The following is a 19,027-nucleotide window of genomic DNA, read 5'->3' as shown; positions in this document are numbered from 1 at the left end:
CTCTTCTTCCTCCTCCTTCTCCTATTACGGGACCGAGCAATGTGCAAAAGTCACCAACGAAGGGATCGTAAATCGCGATATGGCTACTTGCAAATGAATGAGAAATGACAATAGCAGCGGGGGCAAGCAAGCAAGGGTAGGTCATGCCAGAAACGATCTTTGACCTCTAACGGTACGATCGTTTCTACGTATGTACCTTACGTACACATATATATATATACGTTCATATGTTCGTTCGTTCGTTCGTTCGTTCGTTCGTTATTCGCATGGAAAAAATGTTGAATAGGAAATCGTCGTGAGAGTTTTTCGATTCGCAAGAAACGATTGCGAAATACTCCTCGGCAGTCGATGCTTACATGCACTCGTCCTGGCAAACGAATTCCAAATCTATCGAGGTATCTCGAAACCCCTATGAGAAACGTATTACGTTGCAACACTTACTCGTGCGTGCGAAGAGAGAGTGAGAGAGAGAAAGAGAAAAAGAGAGAGAGAGAAAGAAAGAGAGAGAGAGAGAGAGAGAGAGAGAGAGAAAACTCAGTGCCTCATCGAACCTTCCAATCTCGATACCTATCTGAAACGTGATAAAAGAAATTATTAAAAAATTAACTTAATATTTATAATATCGTGTTATTTATCTAAATATGCGCGCGCGTACGAACGATATTTTTTTCTTTTTCTGTTTTTTTTTCTCCCCTTTTTTTTTTTCGTTGCAACTTCTTTTTTTTTTTTTCAACAAAATTCTTCGCTAAACTCATTCTTATCCTTATTTTATATTTTTAATCATGTATACCTTTGTATATTCGAACTGTGATGGAAATAGCAACGTGATTATTAGTAATTTGCATAAGGATTATCAGAACCCTCTCGTTAACGTCTTTGGTTTAAAGCCGATGCTCGGAACCGACTGTCACGCGTTTTATTCTCGTCTCTATACAATGTAATTTTAGTGCTGTAATTATAAGAACGAGTGTTGACCCTCCCTATAATTAATATTATCGCGGAAGTACGTATTATCTCTTACATTGTATTAACTGGAGGTAACATAGTATAATTCATTTATGGTTTATTAGTCCATTCTATTAGAGAGTAAAGATGATTGCTTCTTACGATTTCCGTGAGTTAGTTGTGCAGATCGTAAAAAACAAAAAAGGAAAATAAAAAAAAAGGGATAAATAAAAAAAAAAGGGATAAATAAATAAAACAAAAGAAAAGAGAGACGTGTAAAAAAGAAAAAAAAAAACAAAAAAAGAAAAAGACGAAAGAACGAAAGTAAACAACGCTAGAGTAAATTTTCGTCTTGCTTTTCTTTCCACGTTAATGAAAAAAGTATAGGCATGTGTTCTTATGGAACGTCGAGATCGATGATGACGACAACAACGACGAAGACGACGACGAGGACGACGATGACGATGATGGTAAGGATAAAACCGACATGGGAGAATGAGTCCCGAAGAACGCATAATTATTTTGAAAGAGAACCGAGCTTCGTCGTCTCTTTCGTCTGAGATGTGTGAAAGGCGGTTCCGTGAGTGCCTGTTTCTCGTGTTGCTGTTACTGCTCTCCAGGCTGCTGCCTCAAGCTGCTACTTCAGACTGTTGCTACAGCAAGTAAAAACAACGACGTGGACAGGTTTCGTTTCTTTCGTTGTACGACGATCCGCGCTATTCCAACTCATCTTTTAACATCCGGCAACACCTAATGGTAGGACGACAATCCTTGAGAAATAATCGAATCGTTTCGTTGATTCGTAAATAATGATGTTTTTAAGGATACAAATTGACTCCTTTATACGACTAATCCGATCTTAACTCATTTCACTGTCATCTCTTTTTCTCTTTCTCTCTCTCTCTTTCAATAATAATTACATGTCAACGAATGGAAAGTTCAAGTGTACCAACGATACATCCCAGAGAAAATATCATTTAAGAGAAGCTTAATTATTCTCGAAATAAATTTCCCCATTATTCTGAGAAATTATTTTTCTACGTTATAATGTAATTTCGATCGTGCACGCTTTGAAAATAAATCTTCTCCTTTTGCACTGAAGCAAGGCGAGACAAAACGAGGAATGCCAAGACGAACACGAGCGAGGCAATTCGAAATTTCGAAACAAGATGTATCCGATCGTGAGGCATTCGAGTGGAGGCACCAACAATGGAGATTATTAGCATTGGCTGAGCCGACTTCAAGTTGATATTGGTCTCTTGAGCTCCGACATATTGTAATCACGCGGATATATTGTGCTCGCGCAATGCGCGCTTTCCTCCTTCGCTTCCAACCCCCTCGGCTATGGTTGTTCGGCTCTAGCAACGGCAGCAGCGATCAATGGCCTCCTCTATCCTCCCGATAACTCGATAATATTACACGCGAAAACCGCTTCCGACGTGCTCGCCCAGTCAGCGAGCCACTTGTGCGAGCAAATAACCAGTTATCGGAAAACCGATTTTATTTTCGAGGCCAGGACGGATTTTTTTTCTATTTTTTTTTTTCCTTTTTTTTTCTATTTTTTTCCCCATTTTTTTTCCTCTTTTTTTTCCTTTTTACCCTTCGGTAAACCTTCTCTCTTTCTCTCTCTCTCTCTCTCTCTCTCTCTCTCTCTCGTTTCTCGATTGTCTATTTCGTGGTACACGGTCACAATTGAAACTTGATACGTAAATTTATCGATTTCACCGACCGACGCGAAAACTATGCGAAAACTCAACAAATCGAGCGAATAACCGAGACTCGAAAGCCGGTCACATTTTCACACGTTTCCCCAGTTACGATCTCGATGCGATCTCTGTCGTCGACTATTTTGTCATTCGTTCGAGGAATTCTTTAACGTTAGTAATCGTGTTCTCGAGAAATCGAGAAAGAAATAGACATAAGTACGTTTAGAAATGCTCGAGACGATGCACAAAGTAAATTACTTTTTCAAAGTGTAATAAAGTCAAAATAAAATAATTGTTTGTAAACATTTCAACTATTCAACGTATCTTACGAGTACGTTCTTTCGGTCTAACTTCAAGTTTCTTTTTGTTTTTTCTTTTTCTCTTCCATTCCTACAAGTTCTTTAAGAAATTCTTGGGAAATGATGCTTGAAAAAAAAAAAAAAAAAAAAAGAAAAAAAGAAAAAAAAAAGCAGAATAAACAGAAAAAAAAGAAACAAGAAAAGAATCACGTTAATGTTATAATGAATGAAACTTCACTTCAGATGTGATATAATATTGTTTATTTTACGAATAATAAACAATGGAAAAAGAAATGCAATAGAGCCATTGTATTATTAATCGAGATTTATATATTACAATGATTAATATGAAAATTTAATTGAGGTGATACCACGGTCATGATATGATGAGAAAAAGTATAACGCTGTTGTCTTCGTAAACGAAACAAATACGAGAAAAGGAAAGCTTAGAGAAAAGCTAGAAATGTTCATGGAAATAAGTAGGAATGAATGGAAGAGAGATTTTCGGAGGATGAGTCTTGTGTAAAAGAAAATACCTCCTCGTCGTTCCGGCGACGCACAAACGACTGCTCGCGCGGCTGCTCGCACCTCCAAAAGAGCACCCTTCGTGCACGTGACGTATGGAGGTGAGAGGTTACGCTCGAATCGTTTCTAGGAACGCCATTACGGCGGAAACATTACGTGCTAGATTTGTTTCGGCTCGTAGTTCTAACGACGTCCCGCTCGTTTCCTTTAACTTCTTTTCGCGGCTCGCTTTTTCTTTTTCTTTTTCTTTTTTTTTTTTTTTTTTTTTTCTTTTCTTACCCGCGAATGCAAAAATCTCTTCCAAGAAGTAGTAAGATTTTACGATAGGCCAGTTCAATTTCTAAAAGCAACGACATTTAATCGGATTTTTTTTCACGATAAAGAATATAATTATTTGTAATTTATATTATATGCTGATATATTAAATTAACGTAAGTTAATAGAACGATAATCGAAATGAGAATATTTTTATTTTTTCAAACGAGAACAAAGGAAATGGAAATTTGAGAATCCTAGAAGAATTGTAATAATAGATATAACAAATAATAATAGAATATTAACGATAATAAATATTAATGATAATGATAATCGTATCTTCCTCTTTCGATCTATTTCATTTTTCCTTTCTTTTTTTTTCTATTTTCATAGATCCTGAAAGAAATTACTGCCTTCAGAATCGAACAGCTCGACGAGTTGGAAAATATCTTCGATCATCTCGAAGACCACCGTACTTTGAAGAACTACCAAGGAGAGAAGTCAGCACGGTGAGTTCAAATGATCAAAAGATATCTTTTCTTGCATGCTTACCTCGGATAAAAACGTACTTTCAGATTAAACAGACTTTTTATTCTTCTTATTCGTCGTATTTTATCTACGTGGAAAATACGATTATTCATGCGATACCCTCATACGTTGGTTTACTTTTACATACTTATCTATGTCTAGCCATGGGAAAATCGTAGCTTCGTGCATCAAATTCGCGTGGAGTCCTATCTCTTTAGAGATTTCTATACCAGAAGAAAGATACGAAGAAAACGAATCGAGAAGGAATCGAGAAGGAGGGAGTTTCAAGGAGCCGAGTCAATCCTGTCGATTGAAGACTGATTAGGCGGTTGCATTCGACGATCTAAGATTTTCTATCGCGATGCATTTCCCTTTACGGGTTTTGCTTTGTACTGATACTCTTTGCGTTTCCTTCTTTTTTCTTTTTTTTTTTTTTTTTTTTTTTATCTATTTCTCTTTCACTCTTATAGACGCATTCTATTCGTCCGTCCTTTCCTCCTTTCGATCTCTTCGAATCTTTTTTCGGAACGAACTAGACCGGTTCAAGGAACTGCCTTCCGAAAGGCGAAAACCCGAATAGATCGGCTCGTAAACGATACGTATCGTTTGAAAAAAAAAGATGAAAAAATACGAGATAGGATAACATTACCTATAGATATCTTAAGCGATAGAAAATGTTAAATAGGAATTATTTAGAAGGAATACGCTTTTACGTTTACCGACCGACCGACCAACTGACTATTACTCATTCGACGATACCGCGGTTTTGCGAACTGTCGTTGGTAGATTATCGCACGTATAGAAAACATATCTACATAGATGTTTCTACATATCTATGTATGTATATAGGAGAAAGGCATTAACGTATAGGTACGGATAGTTCGCAAGTTCGTCGTCACTCGTTCCTCTCGAACGCGCACATAAATCCCTTTATGAGCGTCGTGTCACGAATTCACGGCTTGTCGCCGATTTTATTGCTCGAAGGATCGCTCGTGTAGTGCCCCACCAGCTTTTATGTCGTTGAATACGACTATTCGAAACTTCCGGCATTCCCTCTGTCGATGTGACGAAGTAAAAGGCGCAAGGTGAGAAAGCGCGACTTCGCTCTTTTACCGTCTTTACTTCGAACCATCCAAAAGTGATTTAGTACCGACGTTACTCTCTTCTTCTCCTCTCGCGATAGTTAAACTTCTACCGATGATAATTGTCACGAATTGGTTCTGTAAATCAGTCGAACCGACGTTTTACAATCCTCCTACCATTATTTTCGACTTTACTTTCGTTTCTTTTTCGAAACTAAATCAACGAAGCCGATGAGGATTCGCGTGATAGTTTGACGTAAATAACAATTAAGTAGAGACCATAGTCTGCCGTATCGAAGTCCCATTTGAACTACCTCTTACCATTTACCTCTTATCTCTCTCTGTCTCTCTTCCTTCTTTCTCTCTCTCCCACTCTTTCCTTCTTCGACCATTTTCCATTTTATCACTCTAGACATAAATCCCAATTACTCGCTCGTGGTGCAAATAATGATCGATAATTAGCGACGGCCGTCGGCTTTTAAGGACGAGGCTTTTTGCGGCTTGGCAACTCTTCGTTTCGAAGCAAGTTAACTCCTAGACGAAGAAAACGTCCAACGTGTATCCTCGGTTTACCACGCTCGTGTCCAGCCATGTTAAACATCCTCGTGGATATTCGAGAGAATACGCGTGCACGAGCACGAGCGAACAAATGAACGATTCGGAACGATATTCCATGTCGATATAACCGAGCAATCTCTTCCTCTTCTACTTCTTCTCGCTACCTTCTCGATCCTTGTCGAGATACCAACTTACACGCGTTAAGATATATGTATATTGAAACGATCGAGAATATTATTTAACGGGCTCCCATGTTACTCGCCCTACCAAGGGAGGAATAAATTCGGCAAAATTTACTAAAATAAGGAATAAAAAAAAAAAAAAGAAAGGTAAGAGGAAAGTGGGTATCAAGAAAAAAAAAAAAAAGGTAAGAAGAAAAAAGAAGTACAAGGATCTTGACTTCCCCTTCATGTTATTCTTTCAAATGTTTTCTTACATATCGCCATCGATCTCGTCACGATTTATACATATGTATATACGACGTTGCGTAATAATCGCTTTATATCCAACGGTATAATTATAGCGTAATCGATCGATTAATCGACTATCAGGTATCACTTTATCGTTGCTTGAGATCACAACGGTAACTCGAAATACGTGATAATATATGCCCTCTCGAAAACGATCTTACACGAAGCTTTTCGAAATGGCCTTAGCTTCTTCTCCTCTTTTCTATACACGGTATACCCGCATAACGAAGTTCAGCTGTGCGATAAAGTACAGATGAATATCCGATAATCGTCGGGCGTGCTAGTAAATTTCTTTCTAAATCGGTAGTCGAAGCGTGCAGGTGTATTACAGGTGCGATACCTGTCGTCGAGAATGACAGTGCATATGGGGCAGGTGATCTCTCTCGAAAAGGAATCTCTTTGTGATCGACGATCGATCTCAAGAAGTACGGCCTCGACTCCCATTGCCCTACTCTCTCCCTCTCTCTCTCTCTCTCTCTCTCTTTCTCTCTACGAATCGAACCTGATCTTAGGCTCGACACGATCCTAAAACCGTCTCGAGCTGGACTACCTGACTTTCCATGGTACGCACTACGTGGTATCCAACGGTGACGATAAAAGGAAAATGTTCGAATAACATACACGTACTTACTTGCGTTTATTTTGCACGACAAAGAAACACGAAGAAGAAAAAGGGAGAGAAAGAAAAAAAATGAATAAAGAAAAGAGACTACCGTTTTCCAGGACATACATACATACATACATACATATACACACACATAGATACATACATACATATACATACATGCATAGCTTCTATTGCCGATCTATGATGCATTGTATTGACACAGGTGTCGTAGCGAAAGACCCAACCAACGCTAATTCCTTTTGACCGTTCATAAAATCGATCGAGAACGATCGCCTTTGTAAATGTAGCCTAGAGAAAGCTAGAACGAAGACTTAGATACATTGAAGGCTAGGATGGAGAGCCCATGGAAATTGGCAATTATCGCAACCCATAACTAAAGGCTCGACCGTGCACTCTATCGGGACATAAGGTCTGCACGCTCGGCACTTCGGGCCACGGAGTGTGGGGTCATTACGCGATAATTAGAAATTAAAAATCGAAAGGCACTACCTACCATCGCCGTTCATCTATCTCTCTCTATACTATACCAAACCCTATCTATCTCTATCTCGTTCGTTCTTGTCTCCCTCCCTCCCTTTCTTCCTTCCTTCCTTCCTTCTTTCTTTATCCTCTCGAGGCGTGCTCGGTTCGCTGCAGTTAAGCGCATCGTCAGCTGGCGAATTGCATTTCTGCAACGACGTCTATACGATGGGTTAACGAACCTGGCGCTACACTCCTTCTACTTCTCTCTCTCTCTCTCTCTTTCTCTCTGTCGTGTGTGTGTGTGTATGTGTGTGCGTGTCTCCTCCCTCTACCAGAGTTTCTTTTACGATGCAAAACGTCGAAGAGGAGCGGCAGTGGATATCGAATTGCCGTCTAAGGTGAACGAAGCATCGAACGACGAAACGCCACCTCGTTCTACTTCTTTCAGAGAAATACCAGCAGTCTTTTACGATCGTACGATCTCCGAACGTAACAATGCGCGTAGCTAAACGAGCGAAGCCGTCCTCGTTGACTTTCTACGTGACGCAACTTCCCTTCGTCGTTACACGAATCACAGATCCATCGAACGGATTCCTAAAGCAACTCGCGTCGTTCATCGTGGCTCTTCTCTTCTTTAAAAAAGAATATATAGATCCTATGTCGTACAGTTAAATTCTATAAGAAAAGAAAAAAAAAAATCTTCTCCCATACGCCTGCCATTCTCTTTCGTTTTGTTTTTTCTTTTTTTTTTTTCTTTATCTTTTTTTCTTCCTGAACCACAGATCGTTTACGAACGGGGGAAAAAAAAAGAGGCGAGTGAAAGAAAATCGTCGAAGGATGTGAACGGATTATTCGAAGGATTGTCTTCCGAATCCTTGAGCGTTCGTAACTGAACTCGATATTAATCATCGTTTCTGCGCCCTTGAAATAGAAATATCGGTGAACAGACATTCCATCGGCAACTATTGCTCGACTCGTTTGGTGTGAAAGGGTCGCGAGCTGCAGGTGTACGTAACCGTACAGTTGGCGTTTCCACGTGGGAAAGAAAGCGTTCCTTCTAGCGCGAAGCTACGCCCAAGGAACTGGTTTCCACGTCCTCCACCTTCATCTTCTTCTCCTCCTCCTCCTTCTCCTTCATCTCCATCTCTACCTCCACCTTTTTCTTCCCCTCCTTTCCTCTTCTCTTCTTTTTTCCTCTTAAGGAATCATCCATCTACTCTTCTCTCTCTCTCTCTCTCTCTCTCTCTCTCTCTCTCTCTCTATTTTTCTTTTTCGTTCTATACTTTTCTCTTTTTATCTCTTTGAGCCCTCTGCCGCAAGTGGCATGAACCAGTGGGCGAGCGAGCAAGTATGAAAGAGAAATGTAAAGGGAGTTTTACGAGTTTCTAATGAGAAGGGGTTGCGTTAGCATGCAGAGTCAGCTAGCACGAATGACGCGTAATCCTTTACATAATCACCAGTCCACGAAAGAATCGACTTATCTTATCCTAGAAGAGGAATACACGCTGAGCTTTCTCATTTTCGTTCCTATGTATCTCGTTAAGTTCTCGGTAGTATCGTAAAAATTTTATCGATCGATCGATTATCTCTATTCGATCATAACACGTTATGAAGTTGATCAAGATAATATTTTATAAATAACGAAATTATACGTTTCATTTTTTCTTTTTTTTCTTTTTTTTTTTTTTTTTTTGTTTCGACATTAACGATTTCTCTCGTAATCGTCCACGTTTAATTAACCGTTCTCGTCGTGATGATATCTCGATTTAATTTAATAATTTCAGTTTCGTTCGTTGGACACGTATAAAATAATAAATTTTTTTGTTCTGCTTGATCGTAAATAATATGAAACAGCAGCAGGTGTATATACTGTAAGAATATGAAACTCGGTACGCCCACGTACGCCAAAAGTAGTCGAAATATCGTTCGAGTACGTTAACCATTACGATAAGACCCGATCATCGCTAATTCATGAAAATAGCATAAGTGCAGGTTACGCGTCGGACGAAACACGTTTGCAATTTCATTCGATCCCGTAATGGCCGGGCACTTTATCTGGACGGCTCCTATGTAATCATTCGATTAAAATTACGCAGGAGCATTACGATGCTCGTTAGGCAGATGCAACCGAAACTCGTGGGACCTTGAACCCATACCATCATGATTTCGGTAAGTTAAAGAATGACTCTTTTATCGAGAGATAATGTATCGATCGATGTAAGATATTAAAAATGTAATAAAAATTAATTACATCTTTGTACATGTACCATTCGTTATACGTCAAAATTCGATTTCTTCTTGGATTACATTCGATATTTTCTTTCCTTTCATCTTTTCTTTTATCTGTCTTTCTCATTTCCAATAACTAATCGCTTCTTTCTAATTCTTTTCTTATTTCTTCGTCTACTTCTCATATATCATAAGATCTTCTAGTTTTATTTGTCATTTCAAATGAATTAAAGTTTTTTCCAACAAGTTGTAATATACATATATATATATATATATGTGTGTGTGTATGTGTGTGTGTGTGTGTATTCCTTTCCGTACATTCCTTTTCGTAATATATATCATTTATCGAAATGACAAACTCATTACTATTCGAACTGGTATACTTTCATAAACACGTCTTTTTATTGTTTCTTGTCGCGATATCTCCCTACAATATTGTCGTTATATCATTCCCTAAGAATATTAAACGACATATCGAGTAATCGATTCCTCAGATAAAAACGTTCTTCTCGAGTCGTTAAATTATAAAATTTATGATGCCGATCTTCATGTTTTTCTATGTCCTCGATGTCTCACGAGAAATGGAAGAAAAGAATAAAGTTTCTTCGTCGAAAGAAACAATCGAGTTTCTTTTTAGCTTACGTTAGATATCATCATAGTAGACGTCGAAAAAAGACTGAATGTTTGCTTTAAAAATAGGAAGAGAATGAGAAAGAGAGAGAGAGAGAGAAAGAGAGAGAGAGAGAGAGAGAGAGAGAGAGAGAACGGATTGGGTACGTGCGGATAGTAACGTATAAAATGATTTCCGTAGTATGCAGACATCGACGTATCTAACTCGTCTCATGACGTATAAAGAAAACGGTAAAAGATTTTAAGAGGGAAAGAGAGGCGACTGAAAAGAAAGGGAATCTGCGAAGTGCTTCAACCGGGATTGTCAGAGAGCGAGAGAACGAGAGAATACGTAGTAAGAAGAAAGGCTTGCCAATTTGTCGGTCGGATTTATGTGAACGGTACGACGTAAATACACGCCTTTGCCTTCCTTTGCTTTGCGAGGTAAGTTCGGCAAGAAAGGACACAAAGAAAAAGAGATATGGGGATAAGAAGAAGGAGAAAAGATGAGGAAGAAGAAGAAGAGGAAGAAGAAGAAGAAGAAGAAGAAGAAGAAGAAGAAACGAAACGAAACGAAACGAAATGAAATGAAACGAAACGGAGATCGTCGGCTAAAGGAAAGCACAGTTTCATACGTATCGTACGTATGTATGTATACCAGTTCTGATACAAAAGGAAGAGTAAAGGGTGAGAAAGTGATAAAGAAGAAAGAGAAAAAAGAAGAGACAAAGGTGGTTAGGAAGATGGTCGTAAACAACTGTCGAACACAATCTCCTAATGCGCGATTCTCCTTTGGCACGTGGGATATCCTACCACCCCTTTTCTTCGATCTCTTTCTCTTTTTTTTATCCTTTCTCTCTCTCTCTCTCTTTCTCTCTCTCTCTCTCTCTTTCTCTTTCTTTCACTCTCTTTCCCTCTTTTTTTTTTTCTTTCGTTTTCTTTCAATCCTTCCTAATAGGAACTTATATCCATGGGATTCGCGAAAACGAACACGCCATACCTATCGCCATGAAGTTCACACTTTTTTTTCTGACTAATTCCTTAGAAAAGATACGAGCACATCTAGAATTTACTTTTGAGAAATCTTTAATGTAATCTTTCACGAAGCTTTCACCTCTTTTTTTTTTTTTTTCTTTTTTTTCTTTTTTTTTTTTTTCTAAGGGCCTCTTTAGACATTTAACAAAAGTTCTTCGCATATTACCTGGTATATTCTTCCATCTGCGTTTCTTTCACAGAACCGGTTTAAAAGAGTGTCTTAAAGCACTTAATCGACTTCCTTCACCAATCGTTACATTCGTTTTTTAATTAACATATTAAAGAAACTTACTATCTGGAACTTGTCACTTTGTTCATTATTAGTTAATTAATTTAGTTTATAAGTAAAAGAAGTGTAAAATAATGACCGGTTATCGAAGGAAAATATTTTTCTTTCTCATTTTTTTCTTTTTTTTGTTTTTTTAATTCAACACCAACCTTGATTTCTGGATTTTTGGTCCTTTTTTTTTTTCATCCGATAATCAAGTCCACGAAGTAAAAGACAAAGTAACATGAAATCGATTACAGCAGATATGTTGTTCGGCTTTACATTTAGATCGTATCCTATTTATAACATGAAAGATAACAAAGTTCTATGTTCTATCATTAGAAGATTATATGCACGCAAGTTTCATATCTCAAACAAGTTGTCTAATCTGTTAAAGTCCGTAGCGACATCGGTACCCGTAAATATAGTGCGCCCACTTCCTAGAGCCTGTATAACATCCGTATAGTTGTCCGATTAAACGTATTCACACATATCGGGGTATTAATATTTTGTATCTGCTAATAAATGCATAAGCATTCTTCTTCTTCTTCGCTTTTTCCTAAGATAACTCATTGTATAATAATATAATTCATTTCAAAGTAATTTATTAATACATTCATCATTCCTTTGACTTTGAATTTTTAATCTAACATATATTCAATTCATCGATCTGAATATATGAAAACAATAAAATAACTCCATATACTCGGTCATTCTATGATTGTTTAATTCATTATGTATCATTATATTTATCGATCGTTTCGATCTCTGCCAAACGATTTAGAAGAATTTCTTGGCCGTTCAAAGAGATAGAAAAGAGCCTGTCGTAGAGCACGAAAAGAAGCCATCCAGCCGGATATCGACGGGGCAGATGAGCTACCAATAACTCAATGTGCGCTTATAAACTGATCAGACTTCCAGCCCCTCCGCTCTCCACTTTCCTTCTACTACGCCGATATCGTCGACTCGACCCGGTTCCAATACCTTCGAGTTCCTCTTACGCCCTCCACGATTGGAAAGAAGAGGATGAGAAAGAAGACGACGAAGACGACGTATTACTCGAGACTCCTCCGGCGGAGAGTGAAATGCAAGCGAATTTACCGCACGATTTAACATCCCCTTCGACCTACGGGCATTCATCCACCTTCCACATTGCCTACAGACGGAAGGAAACGCGAAGAACTAGAAAAAGAGAGAATAAGAGAGAAAGATAGATAGATAGATAGATAGATAGATAGATAGATAGATAGATAGATAGATAGATAGATAGATAGATAGATAGATAGAGAGAGAAAGAGAAGTCGAATTCCTCGTAACTCGAGGCTAACCGAATTTCTTGCGTACGCTTCGATCTCGCGTATGCAACGGTTCGCAATTCGATCGGATTCACCTTGCTTGCTCTCTCGGAGTATCAAGGACCTGCTCCATCTGTTATTCTTCGAACGAGACCACTGATCGTACAGACAAAATGCGTAATCCCAATTGTCCATGTATAACGAGCTTAACCGGCTGAATTCGCTCGGAAAACCCATTTAAATGTGATTTTATTGAAGTAACATTGGTATAAGTACTCTTTTATATCTACTTACGATTTTTAAAATGATAGAAAAGAATAACGTGTCATTTCTATTTTTTTATCTTAAGAACTTTTGTGTGTGTGTGTATATATATATATATTTTTTTTTGTGATAAGATTTGTGTCCATATAAGCGCCTGAACTATAGCAATGCGAGTACTTATCCGTATGAGAGGATAAACTCGTTTAAGGGTTAAGAGTATAGACATAGCTCGAGGATCTTGATACAAGAGAGTATATCCGGTTGCATACTGCCAGGCGTCTAGTCCACGCTCAATTCGAAAGGCGAAGGAGAACTCTATCGATCTCGTTGCTACGCGGTCTCATCGAATTTCGTTTACGAGAAGGATTTTGTAAGGACAAGCGCGATCGAGGCTATAAATTTAAGGATTTCTCCACCCTCCTCGACGAATAAATTTTACCTGGTATTACCAAACGAGACATATAATCTCTCTTTCTCTCGAATCTTCGCTAAGATGCATTACGAAAGAGACAATAAATAGCTATGTTATAGTGTTTATTTTATGAACTAATTCAATATGATCTTCATTGAAATTTATCTAAAATATTATCTGAAAATTTGTAATTTATTTACTAACATTTCAATTTTTGTGCAATTTGTATATATAATTTTTTTATCTTTCAAGAGGAATAATTTAAAAAAAAAAAAAAAAAAAAAAGGAGAACGTGAGAAGTGAATCACATAGTGTGACATAATTGTCACGCGTTAACGTTCATATATATTGGTATAGGAGTAAAATAAAATCAATTATTATTACACTTTTTGCCATTACTATTTCTTATCACGATGCGTGATCGTTTAAAGAACGTGCTCTGGCAATTCTCTCATACACGTCCAGCTAATAAATACCATGGAATGCACGAACGAAGATAAAGAAAGAGAGATACGAGTTAGCGAAATTAATTGATTCTATAAAACATTATCTCGCATTTGCTTTATTATTATAAAGTAAACTATTAACATGGAATATATCTATTGTACGTTTGAAAAACTTTTCGAAATTTATTTTTACAAGGATTAACTTATCCACTTATTTCACAAAATTTTCTATTGCTTTGAGTTACCTTCATTAATTTTTTTTTTTTTTTTTTTTTTTTTTTTTTTTCCTTAACAAACAAGAGAAAAAAAAAAGAAAACATTCTGCAGGTTAGAAATAAAAGTCGGTTCTCACAGAATCGGACCATTTCTTCTTGTTCCCTTTTAATTTTTCCAACCCTACGAGCTCGAAGTAGTTTACTAATAGAATGGAAGACCCAAATTCCATATGCAAATGCCCTCTTTCTTTCTTTCTTTCTTTTTTTTTCTCACGCACACGCACGTAAACGCAAAGTGAATAAGAAGAGAAGAACGTACAAATACGTGCGACACTTTGCGCCTCGCGAACCCCCGTAGGTCACGTCGAGAATTTGAAAAGCCACCACCTGAGAACGTGTCAATCGGTCCACATAATTCGATTTGAATAATGAACGAAGGTCCCCTATGCAAATTTTACCATTATGACGAGTCTCGAGTAACGGTTCCGAAACGATGTATGTATGTATGTATGTATATATGTACCTAGTCTCTTTCTTTCTCTTTCTCTCTCTCTCTCTCTCTCTCTCTCTCTCTCTCTCCCTCACTCTCACTCTCACTCTTTCTGAACTAACGGACGTTATATTATAATTTCGACGAGAATATATTTTCCGAATGTCTCTCTCTTTCGAGAGAGAGAGAGAGATGCATTTTATTTTGAAATTAAATTTATAAGCTTTATCTAGCACATAAAGATTAGAAACGTGGGATTAGAAATGTCGTTAAATTGATATGAAATGAGATGGATATATCATACATACCTAAAGGAGAAGATAGCGCTTAAGTATCGTCGAATTTCTCATGGAAAAGAAAGGAGCGAAGAGAATCTTCCAGGAAGTTCTCCAGGCTGTCGCAGATTACGCATTCAATCACGGAGGAACGCACGACCGTGTCTTGGCTTTCGCACGTGGTGCCCCTTCCCATCGACTTTAACGACCATTTGGCGATAAGTAATGCATGGATAACGTACGCGACGAAGGGAAGAAGAAAATACTTTAGTGGAATGCGTAGAGAACCTCGGCAAGGTGCACCAGCCGTCTCTCACAATGGCCTCTGATGAATACACCTATACATTTACATGGCAAATGCCTTCTTTTACTCGAACGACTCCTTCAGAGATATACAGCCTTCCTCCCGACTTTTGAATATCCACAAACTAAATTTTCTAACCGAAAGAAAAATTCCTTTTCCCTCGAGTGACCCTATCGTTGATATAAAAATAAAACACATGAATCGTTTCGATGTATCATAGATTTCCTTTCAAATATTAATAATATCCACGTCAATGATTTTGAACTATTATCTTGAAATGAACTTCGAAATATATAGATACACATGTGTACCACGATAACGCTTTTATTAATTTAAAATCGAAAGAAAATATGTTAATTTAATAAATTTAATTTATATAAATAAAATTTATAATAAATTAAAATTTTTTTAGAAATTTACAAAACAAATTAATATTACTAGTTCATAATAATCGTACAATATCTAACTTATCAGGATATCTCTTCGTTTTACTCTCTCTCTCTTTCTCTCTCTCTCTCTCTCTCTCTCTCTCTTTCTCTTTCTCTCTCTCTTTATCTTTTACTTTCACACTCTACTCGTTGCATCCTTATTAAGCATCGACTGAAATTCTCTCCTGAGCCGGTCCCTTTAAACTGCACAGGGTGGCACAGTTTACACGCGACCTTGCCCTTAGTAATAGTATATGAAGCGACGCCACGTTCTCTACGCAATACGACAGCTCGTAGTAGTACACTCGACGAAGAGGGGTGGGTTCTTGTCCCGGAATTAATTAACCTACAACCCTTCTATGCCAAGCTATTTCACTTCCTTCTCTCTCTCTCTCTCTCTCTCTCTCTTTCTCTCTCTCTCTCTCTCTCTCTCTCTCTCTCTCTCTCTCTCTCTCTCTCACTCGCTTACTTTGGAAGCACCGAGCGTGCCAGCCATTTTGTCCTCGACTCTCGCTCTCGAAATTCCATTACCCACTTTCTCCAGCCCTCGAAAGCAGCTCTCTTCATCTATCCTCTCCTCCTCTACTTCCCTCATACTATATCCCTCGTCGTTTCGTTCCTTCCATCCAACAGCGTCATTCACGCGCAGTTTAACCCCTTACTTCCGGTCAGAACTTTCCCTTCATCGTACACCATTTGAGTTAAGTCCATAGAACGACATAATTTTCTTCCATATATCAACTTTTTCCTGAATGAAAAGATTTGTAGAAAAATATAAAGAAATATATTATATGCCGATTATAGATCAATCTGTTATCATACGTATGATTAATCTTAATCATTTTTTGTGATCGATTTGAAAATTTTATGAAAATCATCGATTAACACATTATTTCTTTTTCTAATCGTTCTATATATAGAGTATTTATGTAATATATATATATATATATTTTTTTTTTTCTTTTCTTTTATTAATTGTTTTTTTTTTTTTTTTTTTTTTTTAATTATAATGATGCCTACTTTAAGCCGATATTTAATTCTAAAGAAAATATTACGAACGGAGAAAGAGAAGAGTACACGTGTTTAAACGTTTTCCACGTGACTCTCGAAGGAACTCTCGCAGGAGATAGGATAAAACGCGATGCTAGAGCTTTTATTAATATTCCACCCCATCTACCGATTATCCAGCCCTCCGAAGTCTTAAAGAGATTGCAGGAGGTACGGTGGTTGGAGGGAGAACGTGAGAAAGGAGAATCATTGCGGAATATCCGTAGCTTGGCTACGGAATAAAGGAAAAAGGAAAAAAAAAAAGAAAAAAGAAAAAAGAAAAAAGACAAAGTATGAAAGTCGTCTTGGTGGTATCCTGAAAGGAGGAAAACGAGACACGACCTACCCTAACTTAACTCGAGCCGTACGTACTTAACACCCATTTAAATCCAAACTACGAGATCTACGAGTTCATTGAATATAATACATTCATTGAAATATAATTACATACATTGAATGTAATTATATTATAATTGATTTATAATTTATAGTCACATACAAAGGTATGTGACTTTATAAGAACGATGAACAATGATATTGAAAGAAAAAAAAAAAGAAAATGAAAAGGAAGAATACAAGAAAATAATAATAAACAACCTATCGTTAGTATCGTTGGTGGTCGGCAAAGAAATGTAAGACGACACCTAAGTTGAACGAAGAGAAAAAGGAAACGGGGCAAAGTGGTAGCGGTAGAAACCACGAAACATATTTATTCAGTAAGTTCACTATCCGACACGATGCAGTGCGGCATTCGCATGAGTAATCTGCAAACTTTCTTAGGAAAACTTGCGCTCGAGTACCTACCGGGGAGTGGAGTAAAAGAGAGTGGAAGAGAGAGACAGATAGATAGATAGATAGATAGAGAGACAGAGAGAGACAGAGAGAGAGAGAGAGAGACAGAAGGAACTGCTGGAGATGCCGGTGGTTACTTTCAACCCCTCTTCTATGCGAAGGCGCGAGAGGAAAAGGGGTGAAAGTATTCAACCTGGGGGTTGAACCGCTCACGTTGCTTCTCTTCTACTTCTACTTCTACTTCTTCTTCTTCTTCTTCTTCTTCTTCTTCTTCTTCTCCTTTTTCTTCTTCTTCTTCTTCTTCTTCTTCTTCTTCTTCTTCTTCTTCTTTCTCTACTTTCTGCGGCTCTTCGGCGTCTTCTTTCCTGCTTCCACTGTAGGGATTTAGCTTCTCTTCCAAGCAGCCCTTCAGCGCTCTCACATCTATTATCATATTTCACGGGAGAGACTCGAAAACAGCCAGATTTATGAACGGACTTCCGGCCAAATAAACACGAGCCGCGAGCCCGCCTTCGGCATCCAAGGAATGCTCGAGTGACAGGATGCGAAATGGACCGACTTCAGCGACCACCCCCGTCAGAGTTCGAGGACGTCGTAAAATCATTTTTTTTTCTTTCTTTAGTTTTGTTTTCGTTTTGTTTCCTTTTCTTTTTCTTTTTTTTTTTTTTTTTTTTTTTTTTTTTTTTTTTTTTTCTTATTCTCGCGAAGGACGAACTCTTTGACGATTCAATAACAGACTTCCTCCTTTTCGAAGGAACCTGTAATTTCATACGCGAATGAAATTGTTTTCAGACTGAATCAAGCCCTCGGGAAACACTTATAGTCGAGTTTATATAAAGCGCAACCCTTGTCGATTCGAGAAACCCTCTCGATCGGCGTAAACATTACGATACCTTTTTTCCCGCGCAAATGTAAAAATTAGCATAAGTCAGTTGACACGTTATAACTACTTTTAGGGCTCATACATTTAAGCTCAATCATTTTCCAATAAAAAGATTAACGATACGATGTATTACTTACGTAAATGTGTTAGAGTTACTCACCCATGAATGATATTTCGATAAATGATTATCCTCGTAGACATAGAATTTCACCGATAAATAAAATATAATATCAAATTGATAAATATCATCGAATAATATGTAATGTAAAAAAATATATATTCGAACGCATAGTTAACTACGTGGATCGGAGAATGGATACATGCGCGACGAGAAACCATAAGCGTACTGCAGGAGCACGTGACATCGAAGGAGATTTTCGTCCTCAAAATTCGAGAAAGACAGGCGCACGCATACTCGCGAAATAACCTTCGTAGAAAGCACGTGCACATTTATCGGCAAAAATAGCACCCAATCAGGGACGTAGACCGTGTGCACCTCGCCCCCTACACGTTTAAAGCGCGTGTGTCTATGGAATTTGGTACCGTCGCCATGACAACCCCGTACCGCTCTTCCAGG

At 37.9% G+C, this 19,027-nt stretch overlaps 1 protein-coding gene across 8 annotated transcripts in view; it reads left to right on the top strand.

Annotated features, from left to right (window-relative positions):
- LOC124946845 (UPF0489 protein C5orf22 homolog) overlaps positions 1 to 19,027 on the top strand; it is a 447,955-nt gene that overhangs the window by 369,084 nt on the left and 59,844 nt on the right. For all 8 annotated transcript variants that reach the window (XR_007100187.1, XR_007100190.1, XR_007100191.1 and 5 more), the window contains exon 6: positions 4,124 to 4,239. Coding sequence is in view for 2 of the 8 variants with exons in the window: in XM_047488171.1 (XP_047344127.1) it covers positions 4,124 to 4,239 (116 nt within the window). In the remaining 6 variants the exon portion in view is untranslated. The remainder of the gene's footprint in view (positions 1 to 4,123; positions 4,240 to 19,027) is intronic.

The sequence above is a fragment of the Vespa velutina genome, chromosome 2 (assembly GCF_912470025.1).
Source record: "Vespa velutina chromosome 2, iVesVel2.1, whole genome shotgun sequence".
Lineage (NCBI taxonomy): Eukaryota > Metazoa > Arthropoda > Insecta > Hymenoptera > Vespidae > Vespa > Vespa velutina.
The sequence above is the reverse complement of the archived record's forward strand: the minus strand, read 5'-3'. Positions and strand labels throughout refer to the sequence as shown.